Source organism: Psittacula echo (genome assembly GCF_963264785.1).
Source record: "Psittacula echo genome assembly, chromosome: 16".
NCBI classification, from domain to species: Eukaryota; Metazoa; Chordata; class Aves; order Psittaciformes; family Psittacidae; genus Psittacula; species Psittacula echo.
In genome coordinates this window covers 1,072,581-1,093,879 of record NC_137752.1, presented here as the reverse complement: position 1 = coordinate 1,093,879, position 21,299 = coordinate 1,072,581, and the positions used below count along the sequence as shown (strand labels likewise).

The 21,299-nt window shown below is 53.5% G+C and overlaps 1 protein-coding gene across 2 annotated transcripts in view; it reads right to left on the bottom strand.

The window, feature by feature from the left end:
- OLFM1 (olfactomedin 1) overlaps positions 1–13,541 on the bottom strand; it is a gene marked incomplete at both ends in the record, with an annotated part of 28,421 nt that extends 14,880 nt beyond the window's left edge. Inside the window, 2 exons of one of the 2 annotated variants that reach the window (XM_080630735.1) lie at positions 2,172–2,321; positions 13,476–13,541. In XM_080630735.1, the coding sequence (XP_080486861.1) occupies positions 2,172–2,321; positions 13,476–13,541 (216 nt within the window). Of the gene's footprint in view, positions 1–2,171; positions 2,322–4,013; positions 4,164–13,475 lie in introns of those variants that run through there. The other variant, XM_080630734.1, reaches the window with a different exon arrangement.
- Positions 13,542–21,299: the final 7,758 nt, after the last annotated feature.

The window sequence follows — 21,299 nt, the reverse complement described above, 5'->3', positions numbered from 1 at the left end:
GGGCTAAGAAGAGATGCTGTTGTCCTCCCTATAGACACCTTGCAGTGAATATCAAAGGTACAAAAAGAACTGTTTAATCTGGAAATCAGTGCTGGCAAAGAACAAGAATTGGCAGGAAACCAGAAATGGGTTAACCATCGGAGGAGGAAGTCCTCACAGACAGCAGAGCCCCCAGAATTGTATAAAAATCTGTTTGAAGGTAAACCATAATCTGTTTATGGACAGGATTTGGATGATGTCTTGGTTTGGATGCAGGCCAGGGTCTGGACTTGGCACCTGGCACATGCCAGGCTGGAAGGACTCTGTGTACTCCTGCCAAAGATGAGCTCAGGCTCCTTGGTGTCAGAACACAGGCTGGCAGGTTGTGAGTGGTGAGTGGACCTGGCTCACCTCACCTCACCCAACGCCTGCTCTTTAACCCAAAGGGGTACCCAGGATTCACTTGCAAGCAGCAGGAGCTGCAGGTTCTATGCACATGCCTGTGCCCAAATGTTGAGGTTAGATGGAGTCTTAGCAGCTCTGAGCCTCAAAGTACATTCAGTGGCTGAAGCCTCTGTGCAGAGATTTGCACTGGAGATGCTGTAATTGGTCTGTGTACTCACAGATACACACACACACAGACACACACACACACAATGCCTTATTATTTCCACAGGTAACTGGCAGGTCTCTCCTTTGGAAAGCCAAACCTGGTTACCTCTCTGACACATTCTGCTTCTTCATCTGCTGGCAGAGAGAAATCAGGAGATGTGAGTTTTCCCACCCCAAAGCTAGAGTTCAGATGTCAGACGAGGGAAGGAGTTTTCAGGTCTGAAATCCTGCCTGGGAAGCTGGAAGCTCTTCTCTGCAGTTGCATTTTCCTACAGGGATTATCATTTCAGCCTCCATCAAGATCAGATGTCTGGCACTAAGAGCCTAGTCTTTATTTTGGGATTTTCATATAGGTTAGCGTAGGAGTGAGATGCAGACAGATTAGCAAGCAGGTACCATACCCCCAGAACACATGCCTTGAAATATACTGCTCCTCCCTCACTTTATTCATTGGCAGCCGGAGAGCTGCAGAAGGGAAAAATCCCGGAGCACTTATGCCCTCCACATGGGAGCTGATGTTATCGCAGGTCTCATAGACCCATTAGCTGAGGGCATTGGGTCAAACCCTGCTTGTTTAATGCATATGAGTGGTTCTAGGAATGCAAAGGCTCTCGGATGCCGGTGTCAGCCACTAATACAACACGCGCTGCCTCTTAAATGTGCTGCTGGACTGACTGCTGCTATTGCTTAGAGAAAGAAAAACTGGGAGTGGGATTATTTTTAGAAGGCTCTGACATATCAAAGAAGTCATTTAGGGCTAAATGTTTCCTGCCTCCCTTTATTGTCTTCATCGCGCAGGAAAATCAGTTAAGTGTAGGTTTAATATTGTTTTGAGTGACTAATACAGCAACTTCGCAAAAGCAGCAGGATAAAGATGGCTTTGTCATGCACAGCGCATGCCAACATAGCATTAGGGCATGAGGGATGATTAAATACCCAGCACAGGAGGCCACTTATGTTTTAAAGAGAAGAGCATTTCACATGAAACAGCATTTCTGCAACAAAATCCATTATCTGGAAAATTTCTTGTTATCGGGAACGCTTCCCTAATGAGATTCTTTGATCTCTCTGGACAGCAGACTATTAAAAACTAATCAAGTGGATGTCAACATTAGGAAGAACCCCACTAACTGTCATTTCTGTGCTATTTGATGTCAACAGCTTGTACTGTTTTATTCGACCTTTTTAATATCAGTTTGGCCAGGAACGCACGGGCTTTGGGGTTTGAATTCGAGCTTCTCTCATCCTGTTGAAGCTGAGCCTCTGAAACTGCTGGTGTCAACATAATGGGGGGAAATGAGTAAATTACAGCTTTTTTTAAGCGATACGGTTCAATATTGTGGCTTTGATCTCAGCAGTTTTCACTTGACTTTAGGCCACGCTCCCTTTTCCTCTGTGCCTCAGAAACACTTAAGAGATTCATCCTCCCAACTGCAGCTCATGATTCCCCACTACACACATGGCGTGGGATCCAGGGCTCCATCTTCCCTGGAAACCAAGGCTCAGCCCAGTTCACTCGGGTTTTTACCCTCAGCATCACCCCAAACCATCCACCTTTCCCAGAAGGGCTCAACCATTACCTTTTCTAATAGTTGTCTCAGCTGCTTTGTCCTGGCATCGCGCGAGCACATCGTCTGTTGAGGTGCCACCACTGTGCATATACAACGTCCCTCGCTATCCTGGGCAGAGCTGTAGACCTGCCAGCTTTCCTCTGGGTTGGTAGGCAGCACCTAATGGACACAGCGAAAGATGTGAAGTTAATGGGGGGAGGCCTGGCAGGGGTGCAGGAGGTAAAGGGGGACTGAGTGGAGGAAGCAGAGGGGATGTGGCTGATCCTGGAGCTGTGCTGGATGTGGAGGGAGGCTCCTCCGAGGGCCCAGCTGGCAAAATTCACTTGTAATGCAAAAATATGGATTGGGGACAAATGGAAGGAGAGCAAGAGCTGGAGCAAGGAGGCAACACAAGGGAGGAAGCGTGGACATGAGAGAAACCATGAAGCAGCAAGGGCTGTAGCGTGCTGAAGGGCACTGAGCACATCAGGATGGGGAACTGCTGCCTGGTTGCTGGTACAAAGCACTTGACTTCTCCTTGACACCGTGGAAAGGATGTGCCCGAGCTACCAGTGAGGATACAGTGTCCGGGCTGAGGGCTGAGCAGGGATCAATGAGCTGCTGCAGAGCTCTCCCGGATCCGGCAGCAGGAAAACCAGCTCTCCTGAGTAAATGGACACCAGGAGTTAGGTTTCCCCCTCCTCTGGCAGACCCTCCTGGGATGGGGACGGTCACCAGACAACCACGTCCCTGCAAATGCTCTGCGGTCAGGGCACGCTGCAGTCGGGAGCCCAGCCCCGAACACGTTCCCCAACTCCCCTCGTGCTCCCTGTGCTGGTCTTCATTTTCCTTTGATCTCACAGCACTTGGCAAAACACATTCTTTAACCACAATTCAACCTCCGATCACTGTGGAGGTACCACCGTGCTGCCAACCAGCATGGAAAGGCTCTTTCTACTGTTTCCATATATTACAAATCACCTTGCAAATCATACAATGGTCAGGGTTGGAAGGGACCTCAAAGATCATCTAGTGATGAAGCACCCATGTTGTCAGATGTGCACTAAGAGGGACAGCGACGCAGGCAGAGAATTTGATTCTCCAGCTAAAACAACCACGAAGGAAAAAACACAATGAAAGGGTCTCATAATCCCTGGTAACATGGAAAAAACCCAAACCCCGGCTTCATTCACAACTAGCAGAACCACTACCTGAAACACTTGACACAGCGGAGCTCTAATTCCTCCGCTCTTTCAGGAGGCACAAGCATGCAGCCTGGAAGCGAAAGGTGCCCGTTTTTCCCTGCATACAAGGATTGTTTTCTCAGCCATTCCCAAAGTGCCGGGATCAGGCACGGCACCAGCGCTCCAGCAGCACAGGGACAGGGAACATACGGCACGACCGGAACACACCGAAACTCCGCCGCTGCCTTTCCCACCCCGTGACCGGCTCCGGTGACGGGCGGGGACGCGGAGGAGACCCCGGGGACCCGCACCCGCTGTGCCCGGCGGATGCGAAGCGGCCACGAGGGAAACTTCGCAACCCTTTGGCTGAAGGCTCCGGATCGCCCCAGCCCTGAGCTAGGGACGGCAAAACCCGAGGAGAGGAGCTCCCCTCTCTGCATCCCAGCCCCCCATCACCCCGAGGGGCGCTGTCTCTCCTCAGGACGCTGCTCTCTGCAGACGGAGGGGTCCTGTGGGGTCTGGTGAAGGGCGGCTGGGAGATCGCAGGAGTGCGGGGATGGGGGCACCGGGGCAAGGAGGGATTTGATCCCGAGGAACGGGGCGGCGGAGCGCAGCCGCTCCTGGAAGCAGGGATACTCCGGGAAGGAAGGATGCTCCGGGAGGCCCCCCCGCTGCGCCCCGCACTTACTCCCGTGCTGCGGTCCAAGGTGCCGCCCGTGGCCGCCGTGAGTTTGGTGGTGTTGAGCCCCACGAGGGAGGGCAGCGTCTGCGACATCCAGTTGGTGATCATGGCCATGGTGCTGAGGACGACTCCAATCTTGAGTAAAGGCACAGACATGTCTGCGGGGGGGGGCGCCAGGCACCCTTCATTCTGCACCGGCGCCGGGCTCCATGCCGCTGGGGACGGGCTGCGCCACCCGCCCGGCCACCGCCGCCGCTCGCCGCCGGCCCATCGTCCGCCGCCGCCCCGCCGCGGCGCTGCCCGGCGCTGGCGATGGTGCTGCCGGTGCCTCTACCTCTACCGCTGCTTCTACCGCTGCTTCTGCCGCTGCCACCTCCCTGCGCCCGCCGCCACCGGGCGCGCCCCAGCCGGAGCGGAGCGAGCGGCTGCAGGAGGCGGGACGGGGATGGGAGGGGACGGGGAGAGAGGGAGGAGCGGCGAGGGGGGCGTGAGCGCCGCGGAGCGCCCAGGCAGCCGGAGCGACTGCGGATGGAAGGGGCGGGGGGGCAGAGAAGGAATTTGGGGAGGGAAGGGGGGATCAGGGGAGGGAAAGAAATTTGTTTTGGGCGAGAGAGCGAGATTTGGGGAAGGGGGAGCGGGGGGGACGGAGGGGAGAAAAGAACTGGGGAGACGGGAAGGAATTGTAGGGAAAGGAAGAGATTTGAGGAGAGGTTTGGGGAGGGGAGAGGAGGATTGGGGAGATGGGAAAAGACTGGGGGGGGGGGTTGGGGAAAGGACTTGCGTGTGCTGGGGGAAGGTCTGGGGAGAGCGGGGACCCGGGAGGCGGCGGCGGAGATTTGGGAGCGGGAGAAGGGCGCGGGCGGGGCGGAGGCGGCTCCTCCGCTGCGGCGCGGCCCCGCTGCGGTGCGGCCCTGCCGCGCCCCCTGCTGGCTTCCGAGCGCGGTGCGGGACCGGAACCGGGAGCGGTCTCAGGCTCAGGGACCGCAGCGAAACAGCGCCTGTAGCGGGGACGCATCTCCACGGGACGAAGGGGAGAAGAAGCCAACAGGGCGGAGGGAGCAGCACTCCCTGCTGTAGCGCACGCAGGGGCTGCACCGGTCCCGCACAAACCCATAACGTGTGGGACCCAGGCGGGCCCCCCGGGCCGTCAGAGCATCTCCCACATCGCTGCTTGTCCCCTCACTACAGTCTGCAAAGAGCCCTCTGTCAGCACACAGGGTCCAACACACCTGAGCTGAATCAAATCACCCTGTCCGCTTCTGTCCCTTTCCCAGCAGCCAGGGCTGCACGGTACCTGCACGGGCAGGAGAGCTGGGGCAGTGTCAGACACTGCCAGGACATCCCACCCCAGAGCTGGAAGAAAACTCTTGGCTTTGGGGCCCACAACACAAGAGGGACGTTGAGCAACCTGGTCTAGTGGTAGGGGGTTGGAACTCGATAAGCTTTACAGTCCCTCCCAACTCAAACCTTTGTGGGATTCTGTGGCTGGTGTGGCTGTGGGGCAAACTCTGCTGAGGAACCCCACTGCAGGCTCTTACACTGCAAACAGTGTACACCCCATCTGTACAGGCCTGCAATATAGTCTGCAGTGAGCTGGAGTGAACACAACTCAGGTTTCCTGAAGGCATTTGCAGAACTGTCCTGGTGACTTCAGAACCTAAGTCTCTGAACAACTGATCTGCAGTTCCCTGCACAACCTTCCCTAACTGAACCTTTAAACACCCTTTGCAAAGCCAATGATGAAATCAATCCCCTGTCCCTCTCCAGAGGATGGAAACAACACCCCTTGCTCCACTGGTACAGCACCAGTCTCAGCATGTTAGAGGAGCCACCACGGCCCTGCTCCAGGACACCCTGTACACCAGCCCCAGCCAGGCCGACTCTTGGGAGCCACCATACTCCTGCTGGTCTCTGACCAGCCCAGACTCAAACCTGCCACCTCCAGAGCTGCTCTGCCGATGCCACAGCTCCTCAGGGCTGTGGGTCCCAGTGTTCCCTTCTCAGGAGCTGGCTGGGAGCTGAGGGAATGCCCAATCCTTGACCCACAGGCACTTCCCTGCCATACAGCATCCAAGTCAGTGTATGGAGCAAGTCCCTGCAGGGAAGCAGGGAGCTGTGCCCTGAAATGCCATCCCTGCTGAGCTGCCTTCTCCAACCTGAGCAGGACCCTGCTCCTGGCTGGGTACCAGCCCTTGGTGAGGGACCATCCCAGTGCCCAGCACTGCTGCTCTGGGCAGAAGCAATGGGGACCAGCGAGAGCTAAGTGGGGCTGCTCCTGCAGAGTGCTGGGGAGATGCTACAGAGCGTGAAATGAAAGTGCAGTGAGCAAGTCCACCAGGTGGAGAGATAGAGATGAGGTAGAATATGAGTGCTGGCACTAGGTCAGATCAACAAGAAACCACCCCTGCCCCCTGAATCAGACACTGCCTTGCTTGGGGCTCCTAAACCATTTCCAGCTTCACCCAGCCCAGGAATCAAGCATCCTTTCCATGGCAAAACCACTGCCAGGTCATGCCCAGGGAGGTCAGCACCAAGGAGGTGTTTCAGGCTGTGGCTGTAGGACCAGGTTCATCAGGGAAAAGCCTCAGGTGGCTTCTATCTGTGAGAATAAATCTCAGCTCCCCATTCTGTTCCTATTCAGCCCCTTCTGCTCTCACAGGTGCTTGCACTGTGCTCAGCACTGTGGCACCTGAGACCATGATTGCTGCTCTGATTTCACACCACACTCAAGTGCTGCACTTAAATCACTTTAATGTTCATTCTGAAACTCAGTTTGTAAGTAAAGTTTATCCTTTATATTTGTCTATGCCAAACACATACAAAGGGAATTAGACCTACAGATAATTTACTATTTAAAATGATATTCAGTGGGGTAAGAAGCACTCCTTTGCCTTGCTCTGGGTTCCACCTGCGCTGAAAGAAGACTTATTTCCTACCAGTGCACGCAGGTAATTTCACTCTTATGCCCTTCAAATGTTTTGTTATGATTAAGGCTTCTTCAGACAGGCGCAGCAAGGCACAGAGAGAGGAGCAGCAGCCACAGGTCCCTGCCAGGGCATGGGCATCAAGCAGGAAAAGGCAAATGACCTTGGTCATCTCAGAGCCTGCTGCAGGTGATGTGCAGACACAGAAACTTCTTCCCTATCCGAGTGACTTTCGGAAGCCCAGCATAGCAACAAAACAAACACAGCCAGCAAAATACAGTAAGGACATGAACTCGATGCAGAAGACCTGGCACTGCCTTTACTCAAGCTCTAGCAAATCAGAAGAAAGGCTCCTGAAATCAAGAGGGAGGAGACCCAGGTGACTTTTTGACCTGACAGCATCCACTGATGGGCCTTTCAGAGCAAAGCAGGACCTGACCTTTAAAGAGCACCTGGCTATTGTAACGTCTGCACAAACCTATGGTACGAGCTCTGCTGAACCGGTTGAGCCCCACTTCCTCCTGATCACTTTGGGGTTTTTGCACGAGGTGTTGCTTTAACCCCCCCCATGTTGTCACCCAGTTTTTCTTGTCCCAGGAGCAGGAGGTCCCCTGCTGCAAGCAGAGAGTGAACCCCAGCAAAAGATGGGCTGCGACAGGCAAAGCCCCTGTGCTTGTGTTGTGAGCAGAGAAAGAGGAGCAGCAATAGATACAGCACAGACCCAACTCTTCCACAATAGCTGTTTATAGTGGAAATACCATCACTGGGAGGTGACGGTGCCAGACGTGCCGCCTGCCTAAAGGAGCCCCGCAAGGGTCACGGCTTGCAGATAGGGCAGATTGTGTGTGTGTGTGTGTGTGTGTGTGCAGGACACGCCGGTCACTGTCTCCCTCTCCTGGCTGGTTCAGAGAAGAGGTGCTGAAGTTCCTGTTGCTCCCAAGCTTTTGTGGGGATGGGATCCACGGACCCCAGCGAGAGGATTCCTGTTGACTGCACGGTGGGAGGAAGGGAGCTACTTTAGAACACACACACCCGTATTTTAACAGCCTCAACTCCTGCTGCTGCTCCAAGCTGCTCAGTAAATGCTGCAGGCATCTCAGCTGACACCCATCTCCAGCGAGGAGGATGTGTGCTGCTGAGGAACCAATGGAGGCACCTTCCTAGGGCCAGCAGCTCCTGTCCTAGGAGCACGGAGCTCCATCACGCAGCAGGGCACCCAGTCCTGCCCTAGGATTGCTGTGCTGCGGGGCACAGCCCATACTCCAGCTCTTTCCACCTCCTCTCTGCACGGGAAACCCATGAGAGGCTGCAGGAAAGGTCTGTCCTGTCTGGAAGGACCCTGCTGTGTAACATCAGGGATCCTCTTTAGATACTTGGACCAAGTGACTTGTCTCCAAAGCTCCCTCCTGAGGCTCATGGAGGTGCTCTGAACCAGCCTCTGGAGGACTCTCTGCCTCCATTGACTCTTCACATCCTTCCTGGAGTCTCGAACAATGCTGTGATGCCAGGCTCCCTGTTACAAAGGAGCATGGGCTGCATGAGGCAGGGGAGCTGCAGGGTGGAAGGACCCCAAATCCCTCCCCACCAGCCCATGGCAAGGAGAGGGCTGGGAACAGCAGCGAGCACAAGAGGCACCCACCCTGGCAGGCAGTATGGGCAACCTCGTCCTCACTAAGGAACATACACTTTGTACCCATCACCTTTGGAGCGTGGCACATTCTGCTGCTGCATTTGCTGTGGGGCATCTGTCCCTCAGCAGGTCACAACTGCCACACAATGAATGACACCAGGTTTTCCTGAGTTTGGGTTTGACTTCCAAAAGTCCTTCTTTTTTCCTGTCACTGTCTGTGCTGTCATCACTCATACAGCCTCAGTCCCGGAGCTGCACCCATCACTTCAGCACTGTCCTAACTCAGAGCAAACCCTTCCCCTGTTCCGGGGAGGGTGTGGATGGACAGGAAGGGAAAGTGAAGGAAGGAAAGAAAATGGCAATTAAAGACCCCAAGTGCTTAGGAAACAGTGCCCAGGATGCTGCAGATCACTGCCAGCTCCCGGTGGGATGTGGTGTGACAGTGCCTGTGCCTGGTGCTGCACCTTTTGGGATCAGGCAGCCCAAAGTGCTCCAGAAAGTTAAGCCCAGCTACAGACACTGGGACTACTCCTCTGCAGCAAACCCTGTGCAAGCTTCCCTTTAGCTGTCTGCATGGTGAGCACAAACTGCAGCAGAAAGATCGTGCTCTTTGTGTTACACTGGACACAACAACCCCTTTGCAGGTCTTCCCTTCGCTAAACCTGTGTTTAACTAAAGCTGCTCCTGACATTAAACCCAGGCTCTAACAGCGAGTGCCAACAGTGTCAGAGCCTGGGGGCTGGAGCAGAGCCCATCACAGCCAGCACAGGTTTCCTGCCACGTGGATGCTTTGCTTAGGGATGATGATGTTTTGGGTGCATTCCCCTGGGTCAGTTGTCCACCTCCAGTCACAAAGTGTACACTGAAATCCTGCTCTGTACATTGCTTAAGAAACACGGCACAGGGCTGACCGTGCTACTGCCCCTTGTTACCTTCCCACAAGACCTCTGGCATTTCGGATGGGTTTGAATGCTGCTTCCCAGCTGGGAGCCAAGGCCTGGGTCTTGAACAGGGGGAACCCTTCCCAGGGCCAAACCCCAGGACAAACTGGTCCGGAGGCTGGGAGCAGGGCTCCTGGGCTCAGCTCTGGGAACGCAATCACAAGCAATAGCAACAGTCCACAAAAGAAGCAGGACCGGGATTTTTAGGTGCTCTTCCTGCATAGCTGGGGTTTGCTGATGCTCAGACACGTCTCAGACTGTGTCTCAGTTTCCCCAAGTGCATTTCCCCTCCTGGGGGACTGACTCAACCTCTCAGGTATCCCCCTGCCCATGCACACCTCCCAGAGAGCGTGGCCAACGTAACACAGGAAACAAACCCCAGAGGGATGCTCTCTGGGTGTCCCTGTCCCTGCCTTGTCCCCTTTTGTTCACAGCTTCATCACAACAGAGCAAAGCCAATACTTAAAACTCGTAACTCAAGAATTAGCTCCTTCTACTCCCAATGCAGTCTACAGCCTTCGTCTAACTCACTCAGATAGTAATTAGTTTTGTATTACTTTACGTAGCAATGCTAATGCTGATTACAAGGACAGATAGCTGGAGCAATAAATACAACCCAGGGCTGGAAATTACCTTTCTTTTTTATTGGTTAAAGCTGAAGTTAGTGAATAAGACACAAATTGGTTTATGAGATGAGGCAGCTGCCTCCTGTTACCGGCTGCAGATTCCCGGCTTAATCCTACTTCTTCCCATGTGCATCCCTGAGAGGGGAGGGAAGAGCCTCAGCACCAAACTGGGCACTGAGCAGTCCCCATGGGTGGAAAGGAGCCAGCACAGCAGGACATGGGCAGTTTTGGGAAGGGCAGCGTGTCCCTGGCAGCTCTCATCCTTCCCATGAAAACAGCCCCAAAGGGACCTGATGAGCTTTCAGGAAAATCAATGGCAGAATTGGCTTGGTTTCCTCCTTGCAGCAGCCCTACACGTGCACTGACTCCTGCTGCAGGAACTTGCTTCCTGCGGGGTTGCAGCGATCACCGGGGAAGTGGATGTCAGCACCGTGAAACTTTGAGGAACGCAAAGAGGTTTTCACCAGTAACAGCTCAGCAGCGAGCACAGGGCATGACAGAAGGACAGGCTGGACAGACAGGCGAGCAATGGCATCCTGGGCCCCTCTGCCCATACTCTGCCTTTACTACAGCAGCTCAAACTCTCTGGCAGCTATGTCCTTCTGCATGTGACAAGAGCATCCTTAGAGAGCATCAGTTGGCTCCACTCCTCCACAGCCACCATGGGACCTGCCCTGGGTCTCGCTGAGAAGACAGCAAGGAGAGAGAGCCCCACGCTCTGCCCAGCGCTGCATGCACAGCCAGGGCAAGGGTGCTGCACCCCCATCCAGCCACTGCACCCCAAACCCAGCCACTCAACCCAGCCTCAGTACCTCATTTCGGTTATGACCTGTGGGGAGCCAAGGCAAGGTACAGAACAAGTTAGGAGACCTTTGGCACAGGATCAAGGGGCAGGCAGGGGCTTCTGCAAGGGCCTGGGATGGGGTGGGAAGGGGCTGTAGGGGCAGCTCTCCCCTTGCTTCACACAGCCAAAACTACATCCAGGTCTCAAAGCCCCCCCAGCCCTGGGGGTGCAGTCTGCACATCCCCCATGTGCTCCCAGCCAGGCATAAGCATCTTCCTCCTGCCCAGGGGACCATCAGAGGATGCTGCAGCACCAATACCTTGGAGACAACTCCCTTCCCTCCATGAGAAGAGCTTTCCCAGCACCCAGCTGGCAGGAGAGCCACATACTGCCCCCCTCCAGCCCCATTTAACAGCCATCCCTCTCCCCATTTCTGCCTCATGTGCTGGCCTGTCAGTGTCACTGCCAGGAGGGGTGGCAATAGCTTCTGCATCATCAGGGAAAGCTGCCTGAACCAGCAACCTCTCTCCCCTGAACCTCACTCCCTCCTCCCCTGGCACAAGATCTCTGTAAGGGATGGGAGAGACTCCACACGTGATAGAGATGTGAATCCAGCGTGAATTAAACGTGAAGACACTGAGCTGGGCGGTGCCTGGGCTGAAAGGCGTATTTGGGGACTGCATCTGGCAGCTGTGCTTACAGGCATGAGATGCTCAAACTCTGAAGGGGCTCTGCAGTGCCAAGCAAGTCAGCAGGCAAGGAGAGCTCTGCATGGCCAGCATGGGGCCTGGCAGGACCCGGTACCTGCAGGCAGCAAAGCTCAATTGGACACTGCAAACCAGTCAGCAGCCCTTGCAAAGGCAGCTTGACAGAGGCAGGGCTTTAGCAGGGGCTTCCCACCGCCTGGAATGGGCTGGGGGTCACCACTGAAGCCACGCACAGTGCTCAAACCCACCCCCATTTAAAGTTGGTCAGAAAGTTGGAGTGCTGCATCCACAAAACATAAGCAGGCAAAGGAAGCAGCAGCCAGGCACCACAGCATCCTTGGCACAGGAGGTGATAACTGCGTCCTTGGAAAACCCATCAATGCAGAGTGATGGGACCATAACAGCTGATGAGGGATGTGCAGCCCCTGGGGAGCGGGTACCAACCACCCTGGTCCCCAGGCCCTCGGTGCACCTCGGGGCTGGGCATAGGGGAGGCTGGTGGGGCCGGGTGACAAGGGCCAGCCCCACACGCTGCTCGGCCACGCTGCTGCCATGGCCCGTGCTGAGAGCCCCGCTTTGGGGTTCCTGGTCCATGCTGGTGGCCGCCGGGTGCTTTGTCCATCGTGGCGCATGCGCACGCCCCGCGCATCCTCCCGCACACAATGGGCTTCTCCTGCGCGCTCACTTGCGGCTCTGGATCCTTCCCACCCCTCCTCATCCACACAGCTCTTGCATTTCCTTGCTTTCTCCCCATCAAATGACAACCTTCCCATCCCTTCTCTCCATGCAATTAAAGCAGCTCTTTACTTTCAGCCGTTTCTTTCTGGGGGCAGCAGAAATACTCAGCGTGCAAAGCCAAAAGGCTTCAGCTGCTGAAACTTCAGCACTAGGGCAGTGACAGGAGAGAGCATTGTCAGCAGGAGAAAGGGAAAAATAATCTACATAAAGCATCCAGGATGAGAGCCCAGCTGCTAATTGCTCCTACACTAAGAAGCCTCCATTCCCCTCCTATTTATAGCTTCTTTTTCTTTCTTTCTTGCTTCCAGGCAGCATCACAATTAACCCCACAATCTAGAGCATCCTCTTGCAATTACTTTTATTCCTTGCCTCAGTGACTGGGGAAAAAAAAAAGCCACCAAAGACAACCTCTCTGCCTGCCTCCCCCCAGTGATCTTAAAGAAGTCAAATAGAGTTTTATTTCCACTTGCAAGCGATGGCTTTCGTGTCACACCTTCCCCCCCCCCTCCCAGCCTCACTCCTCACTCAGTGCAGGGGCTGGGACAGCAAAGACAAGCATCAAAATCCAGTAATAAAGAGAAAAGGCGGAGGGGGGAGAGGGAGATGAATAAGATGCTCCTTTCTCCCACCAGCCTGTCACCAGTGGAACATCAAGGGACATTTAAATGTCTCCTAAACCCAGCAAAGCGACCCCCACATGAGGAGCTGGGGTGGACGAGGCGGCAGGAGGTGCCATCACCGTGCACTCAGGGCTGGTCCCTGCGGGGACCAGGGACAGGCAGCCCCGAACTCGGCCGAGCCCGGTGGCGAGAGGGGGGGCTGCAACTTTCCCTGCAAGTGGGGCAGCAGATGGGGACCCCCACTCCGGGGTGCCCCTACACCCCCCGGGGCGGCCCCTTCCTTTTCCCCGCGGCTCGGGGTCCGGTGTCCTGAACCCCCCATCCCGCTCCCCCCATCCAGCCCAGGTCTGAGCAAAGTGGGGTGCGGGGGGAGTGCGGGGGGGGGGGGCTGGTCCTCACCCCAGTTTTCTTTTGTGCTGTCGAGGTTTAATAGAAAATGGCGTTGGGGAGAATAGGGAGGAAAGGGGGAAGGGTGGGAAAAGCAAGAGAGAGACCTACTTGGGTGAGTTCGGTGCCCATGAGGATGAGGAGGCAGAGGGTCAGGAGCTTGCTTGCCGGTTGCATGGCGCGCACCCCGTCCTAGGCAGCTCGCATGCAGATCAGCGCCGGCGAGCCCGAGCCGCCTCCCGCCGGCAGCGGGGCTTGCTTCCCACCGGGAAAAACACGGGGGAAAAAAAGGCAACAAAACGCAACGAAACCCAGAGCCCGGCCGGTTTTCCAGGCGGCTCTCAGCACCCCCAGGAAGCAGCGCAAGGAATCGGCTCAGCAGAGCCTGCACTTTGCATATTTATTGGGATCCCGGTTCGCTGCTCTCGGCGCTGGCTCCCGGCTGGAATGATGATTTGTTTGTTTTCAATGGCTCCCCTGATTGAAAACCATTCGCGAGGAGAAAGGCAGCGGAGCACGAAGCGATAATCGCGGCTATCGCCAAAAGTTTGCCTGGAAAAGGGGGGTGATGGGGAGAGGACAGGGATTTAAAAAAATAAAGGAATTGGTAGGGCTGGCTGCGAGCAGGGGCTGGCTGGGGAACAGGATGTGACATCAACTGAGGCGGGGGAAATTTAACTAACCACGGCAAAGGCAGAGGGGGAAAACCGGCCCCGGCAGCGGGGCGATGCTGCGGAGACACCCTCCCACCCCGGGCTCATGGACCCGCGGAGCATCCCCCGCTCTCCGCGGTGCCCTGGGGCAGGGGGGTGCAGAAGGACCCCATCCCCCCCAAGCATCAACCCGCCGAGCAAAGCTGCCTTCGCAGAGCCACCCCGCAGAGGGCTCCGAGCAGCACCCTCTGTAACGTCAGCCCTCAATTAACTAAAGGCAGTGACAGCCCTTAATTAAATCATTTAATTAAAGGTGAGCACCCCCTCGCTCTGCAGGACCCTCCCTTGCACCCACTCCCAGCACCCTGTAAAAGATCCGGCTGGTGCAGGGGGGCTGTAGGCAGAGCCCACTTGCACTGTGGCTGTGACAACCCCAGGTCCATGGGGACCGTTTACCCCCCATTTCTCTCTTCCACACATTGCAGTACCTCCCAAACCAGGGTTTTCTCAGGGCCTCACAAATAGTGTAGAAGTCTCGGGATGTGGCGATGCAGGTGAATAGCATCATCCCTCTTTTCCAGAGGTGAGAAATGTGATGCAGATCTTCTCTTAATATTATTGAATGATTTACTAGAAATCACTTGCCACAGGCCCACCATTAGCAGGGGCCCCACAAGAGGATTTCCCCCCTTGACTGCCTATTGCAAAGGGTTTCTTCTGGGGTCCTCTGGTACCAGTTATTCCCAGCGTGAAGATGGGGTCTTTGCCTTTCCCAAGTCCCAGCATCACAGATTGCAGCATTCAGCAGAAACCAGAAAATCTGCAGCTCAGTGCCTGAGGCTCAGTGGGGACAAACAGCTGAGAACAAACTGGATAAAGACTTCTGGGTGCTGCCATCAGCAAACGTCCAAGGGGAGGTTGTTCCAGACCTCCTGAGAGTGAGTTTAGCAGCATCCTGCAGCTTCAGGCAGCTCTTCCCTAGGGAGAGTATCAACACATCAGTTCAATGAGAGCTCAGACAGTTCTGAGAGCAGCCATGGGAAAACTGCGTCTCTGACCACCCCATATAGAGCTCTCTTTAATATACTTCCCTCAGCACCTCCCTTTAAGGTCAATGCTTTATAGCCCATAAAAGCTGAGGACCTTTAAAAAGCATTGAGCTCCCCTTGACTTTATCAAGAGCAGCGCAATGAGGCCAAAAGCATCCATTTGTATGACAGGGTTTGAACATGTACTCCCCTGATGCCTTAGGTGTTTTAGTTAGCTTTTTAGTTTTGCCACAGACATCACCCAGCGCTGGCAGGGATCGGAGAGGGACAAAAAATTCCCCCAAACCAAGGGAAGGAGGGAGGATGAGTGACTTATGTGTGGCTGTATTTCCCTGCTGGGTGCACTGCTGAAAGTGCCTTCAAAACCCCCCCGAGCAGGTTCCCATTAACCCTGTGAAACATGGTCAATGCAGGTCAGGATGCTCCGTGCGAGGGCCCAGGCATATCTGGAGCTCACAAGGCTTGAAATAGAATCATTCAAGTTAGAAAAGACCTTTAAGATCTTCAAGCCCAACTGCTAACACTGCCAAGTCCACCACTGAGATTCGAGAGGTGCAGGAGAACAGCAATGAGAGCTTCTTTCACACAGAGATTTTCAAGGATGAGATGAGCTTCCCCTTAAGTTGCTGGGACTATGGAGGGTGACTCCAGTTTGGGTGTCCTAGACCTCAGAACGGAAGAGCCCCTCCTTTGATTTCCACTGTGGTACAAGATAAGGCTCTGAAACAGCACATTTTCCAAGTCAGCCACAGCACATCCCCAAAGGGGAATCACTTTTCTCCCCCTGCTTTGCTTTTATACACATCTGGCTCCATTGGCCTCATGGCAATAGTCACGGCTTTCACCTGGGTAAATGACAAAAGCATCAGCTGTGCAATTTGTTCTCATTTATTCCCCTTTTGAAACCTTTATAATTAATGTCAAGAACCTTGTTATTAAACTTGGGCTCCAGAGTGTGAAGCCCTGTGTAGTCTTTCCTCCGGGAAAGAAACCTGCAGAGCTCCATTTCCAGGATGTAAAATCACAGCAATCCAGGGAAATAAAAGGGAAAAAACCACCCAGTGTGACACAGCAGAACCTGGGAACACAACCTGGATCTTTGCATTCCCACAGTGTCTTATCCAGGCTTGAAAAGTACCTCCACAAGCTTGGAAAGGGTTCAAGGGCTGGAGAACCTGCCCATGGAGAGCAGCTAAAGAGGGTCCAGCTCTTCCTCCAGCAAAAGAGATGGGCGGGAGGAGGCTGCCCAGGGAAGGTTTCTGCACATGAAGTATCCTTCCTCTCATTAAAAGAAGTTGAAGCAGGAGTCCATGGTTTGGAGTAGAAATAAGACCTGGTTTTTCCCTCAGGGGAAGATAATCAGACTGTGAAATAACTCAGTTGAAGGCACTGTGCCCTCTGCATTGCTTGGCATAGTTAAATCAGAGCCAAGAGCCTTTCCAGAAGATGCATCCTGACTCCTCCAGAAATTACAGGCGAGATGCCTTCAATGAAGCTCTGCTGTGTGGTGCAGGAGAGGAGGTCAAAAAGCTTCTGGTTTCTCTTCTTGATTGACAAGATATGAATTAGGCCAGAGCTCTGCTCTCCAGAGCATGCTGCTCTCCAAAGCAGCCCGCTGCTGGGATCCAGGGCTGCCTTCAGTGCATGAGCATCACAGGGGACATCAGGGGATGGCAGGCGATGCTTGGGACCCCCTTCCTCTGTGCTGAGAACTGGAGGCATCTGCAGAGCTGTGACATGGGCAGCTGGTTGTTGCTGTGCGGTGGGGAGATGGGCACATGGTTCCCTCTTTGGGTCTCAGCTGAGGATGCTGATGCTCCCCTGGCAGCCAGTGAGCTCCTGCCTGACCTTGCCTACCCCAGGATGGGTTTTGGGTGATTCAGTACATTCAGAGAGGACCTCACACAACCCCATCCACTGTTTCCCCTGCACAGGAAAATTAAGGGGTGGTGGCCAGATGGTGGCCCTTACTTCACACAGCCTAATTCTCGCTGCCCTTTACTAGGATCCAGATTCAAAGAACAAACGTCCCTATTTTCTCCTCAAAGAGCAGGGTGATGGTCTCCCTCCTACCTCCATAATCTCCTCCCTCCTGCCACCTTTCTGCAAACCCCTCACAGAGCCAAGCACGTGCTGAGGGTCCTGCTCTGCTCCTCCCTGCTGGGTTGGAACTGGATGAGCTTTAAGGTCTCTTCCAACCCAAACCAGTCTGTGATTCTATGATCCTCCACAAAACCCCCTCCACTCTCTGTGGACGAAGGACTGTGCTACCCAGGGGTAAATACCCAAATCGAGCATTGCAATTGATCTTCACTGGAGAACAGCTCCAGCAAACATGAACCCCAAGGATACTGCTTCATGGATGCATTTAGGGATACCCATTTGTAAATCCCTCCTGTCTCCTCCCCTTTTCATCACTCCTGTACAAGATCCAGATGGATCTTAGAATAGTTAGGGTTGGAAAGGACCTGAAGATCATGTCGTCCTCTCCTGGGCTGCTGGCTCGGCTGACACTTTGATGGTAGGTCCTTCAAGGGACAAATAGACCCAAACTATTTATTCCTTTCTCATAAGGGGGAGAGATGCCAGGCACGAGCATCACTGTCACAAGGTGTGTGACAGGACTCACTGCACAGTGGCTGGTTCGGTGCATCTGACACTCAAGGAGCAGGCAACCTATACTCAGAGGAAACCATTCCTGTGTGATCCTCCCAAACAGCCCATTGCACACAGACAGAATCGGTGATGGATGCAGCCAGGATACCACCATGGCTGCCAGTGTAACAGTTTTCCCTCTTATCTCTTCTTAGGAATTGCCTCAATCACAGGTACAGATACTGGGGGTGAATTTCTCCACTGTTTTTACTGGCATCAACCCAAACAAAAGCAAAACCTGGTGTTTCCTAGAAAACTGGCCTGCTCTAGCAGGAGATGCTAACAGAGGTGGAGAGACCTGACCAAAGCTGTACATCCAGCCTGCCCACGGGCACTTAATGTCCTTTTCCTTCCCTTGCAAAGTGGAAATACTCTTGGAAAATACCCCTATTTGTTACTCGTTTATACAGCATGTAGTCCAAAGTGGCTCTGGGCCACAATCAGGCAGTGCTGTGCTCCAAACAGTAAATCTAAATTAACACACTTCCTCCTGTTCCATTACCAACTGCTGCAGCATCCCTGGCAGGGAGGCAGGCTCAGCTCTGCTCCTTGTCCAGGGGGAAAGGCATCCCAACGCCATAACTGATCCTGGGGGACTGGCTTCCAGCCCACAGCATCTCCCTGCTCTGTCAGCTCAGCCCGTCCTGGCACATCCCCTACTCACCTTCACCACCCGCAGGAGAGCCTCTACGGGTGTGCAGAGCACACTGGTCATGAGGATGGCATGGAAAAGTCATGGATTGGCCAAGCCAGAAAGGTGACACTGGAAAAGCTGCCTCGGTGTCTACCCATGCCCTGAAATGAAACTTTCAGGCAAGTTTCATTGATTTATCTCCTTCTCTGAGGCTCTGATCCCTTGGGCAGTGTGCTTTGGAGGCAGACAAGGCCACTTCCCATGGATTTTCACCTGCTGTCTCAGCACTGGGAATGCAAAGGACTGAGGGGATAGGAATGAAAGGCAAGCTGCATGTGTGCATCTGAAAACATGGCATGTTTGTTTGAAAGAAAACATCTTTCATTCTTCACAGGTCTTCACCTTCCTGCTCAGCAGTGGGTTGAGGAGCAGACACCGACAGACTTCAATTCATTCACTCATGCTTCAGGGAGACCAAGTGAGAACAGGTCAGAAACCAGCGGCGTGCGTGAGGAATGGTAAGAACCAGCCTCTTCCATCAGAGAGAAGAATTAGCACAGCCGCTGGAAACATGGGGAGCTGCAGAAGACAAATAGCAGGACGAGAACTGGAAAAGACAGAGGCAATGGCAGGAGCAAAACCAGACCCCATCCAGGTTGATATTCTGTAATGTCTGCTGCTTGTCTCTTTGCTTGCTGCACTGAATCAGTGCACGGCTGAGGTGAGGACGGGGTGATGGATGGATGATGTGTGAGATGGCAGCTCTGGTGGCATCCAGCCTTGTGGTTCCATTTCTGTGAGATACTGAGTCCTTTCCCCGCTGCCCCATGAAGTCTCAATCGACCCCAAGGCACAGTCTGCTGCTGTCAGCTGCAGTGCCCCGGCAGGAACAGATCTGTTACAGTCTTCTCTCCATCACTTGAGCTCCCTCATCCTGTGCAGGCAGCATGCGGGTATCCTGCCTTTGTGTCCTAGTGACTTCCCAGAGCCTATACAGGTGTATTCAGCATTGCCTGACGGTTGCACAGCCAGTTGCATTAGCAGCATTGTGTTTTCCTTTGCTTGCTGGTACAGCGGTATTTTTTCCCCCATCAAATGTTTCAGTCCAGGCTTCACAGCTGGAAATTGCTGTTTTTAAAGAGCAGAATGAGGCCTTTCCTGGACTTTTCAGTGCTCAAATAATTCAAGGACCTGAGGAAGAGATAAACCCCCCCCCACGCAAACTGGGTGCAAGAATGCAGAGATTTCTGCAAGCATTTCCTTCTTTCCTGGCACTGGAAAGCGGTTTTTGCACTACGTATATTCTCTTGGAAAGAAAGCAAACCCCACATTAGCAGATCCTAAGGGGCTTGCAGGCTTCCCAGCAGCCCTGAACTCACACAAGGGTCAATGCTTTATGATAACAAACTCCTCTTCTCCCCAAGCCAGGCAAAACTTCCAGCATGTTCCTGGTTTTCTGACACTTGCAGGGAAGCCACACTTCATACCCCCTTTTCCTACCAATAAACGGGGTCAAGGAAGATAACAACCACCATCAGACTCAAGGGAAGACTGCCTGGTGCAGTTCTGCAGCCTGATCTCTTTTAAAATAGCACTAAATTGTGCATCCTTGCTTGGGAGAGATTTCAGCTGGAAAAAAATAGCTGGAAAAGGTGAAAGTCAAGTCATTTTGCAGAGTTTACCTCTTTCATTTTAATTCTGGTACACAGCTACCAGGCCATCTGACTGGTTTATGGGGCTTTGGTGTGCTCCATGGTATTTCTGGAGGGCAGCTATTACATGGAAAGCAGAATTTGCTCTCAGATGTTTTGCAGCCACTGGAAAGATGCAAAAAGCTTCAGACCAAAAAAACCCAAAGAAAAAAGGCGAAAATAAAAAAAATCATTAAAAGGAAAACCAATAAATTCCTGAATTTCCAGCAGCAATTTCAGCTCATAGGGAGGGAAGTGCAGACAACAGCTTATGTTGCTAAAAATCCCCGTTTGCACTGTTTTGGGTTCAGCGTTTTAGCCAACTGCTAAGAACTTTAGAGTAAATCTCAGCATTTCCCAGGGCCCAGATTGCAGATTGGACCATATACCCTGAAATGTTTTTATTTAATTTGAGTCCACATTATGCTGCCTACATATGGTGACACACACATTTCATTTTATGTAGCAGATGCTGCTTTGCTATTGAGAATGTAATATACTGAGTACATTATAGTATCATTTGGTGTAGGGTAACTGCAGTGTTTTCTAACTCTGATTAGCCTTAATTTTAAACCTGATTTCCTAAGGAAATGAGGCCTGTGACATCTCGCTCATGCATGCTGGTGCACACTGCGCATCCCTTCGCTTGTCCATCACCCTCCTATTTCTTTAGAGCTTGGGGGCCAATTTCGATGCAGAAAGGGAAAAACCCAGTTTGCTTCCACTCACACTGCATAAAATTACTTTATGTGGGAGATTAACTTCATGGTACAAGTTCATGAGTCCTGGGAAACTGAGCTGACACAGCATTTTCCCCCGGACCATGGGCACTGCTGAATAATAGAGAGATAAGGGCAGTAAGGTTGCTCCCCAGCAGCCCCTGGGAAGAGGCATCACTCAGACTGAATTGTGCTGCTCTACACAGGGACAAAAGCTCATCTCAGCCTTAATTACAAGCTGATTAAAGCCTATAAGCAATTCCAGCTTTGCTGACCTCCCTGCTAAGCTCACCCTGTGGTACCCAGCTTGATCCGCAGAGACCAGCAGTGATGGTGTCGCATCGGGGCAGTCCCAAGTCCTGGCATGGAAGGGGTGATGCTTGGCCAGGGCTCTGGGATCTGGGATCCTGCTGATTGCATCCCACCCACCTGCTCTTGTTTGCAGATGATTTCCACAGGCTCAGCAGAGCTCTGTCAGGAGGCGGTGGGGCGCAGCTGTGCCTGGAACCAGTGGCACTGGGAAAGCCAGGGGAC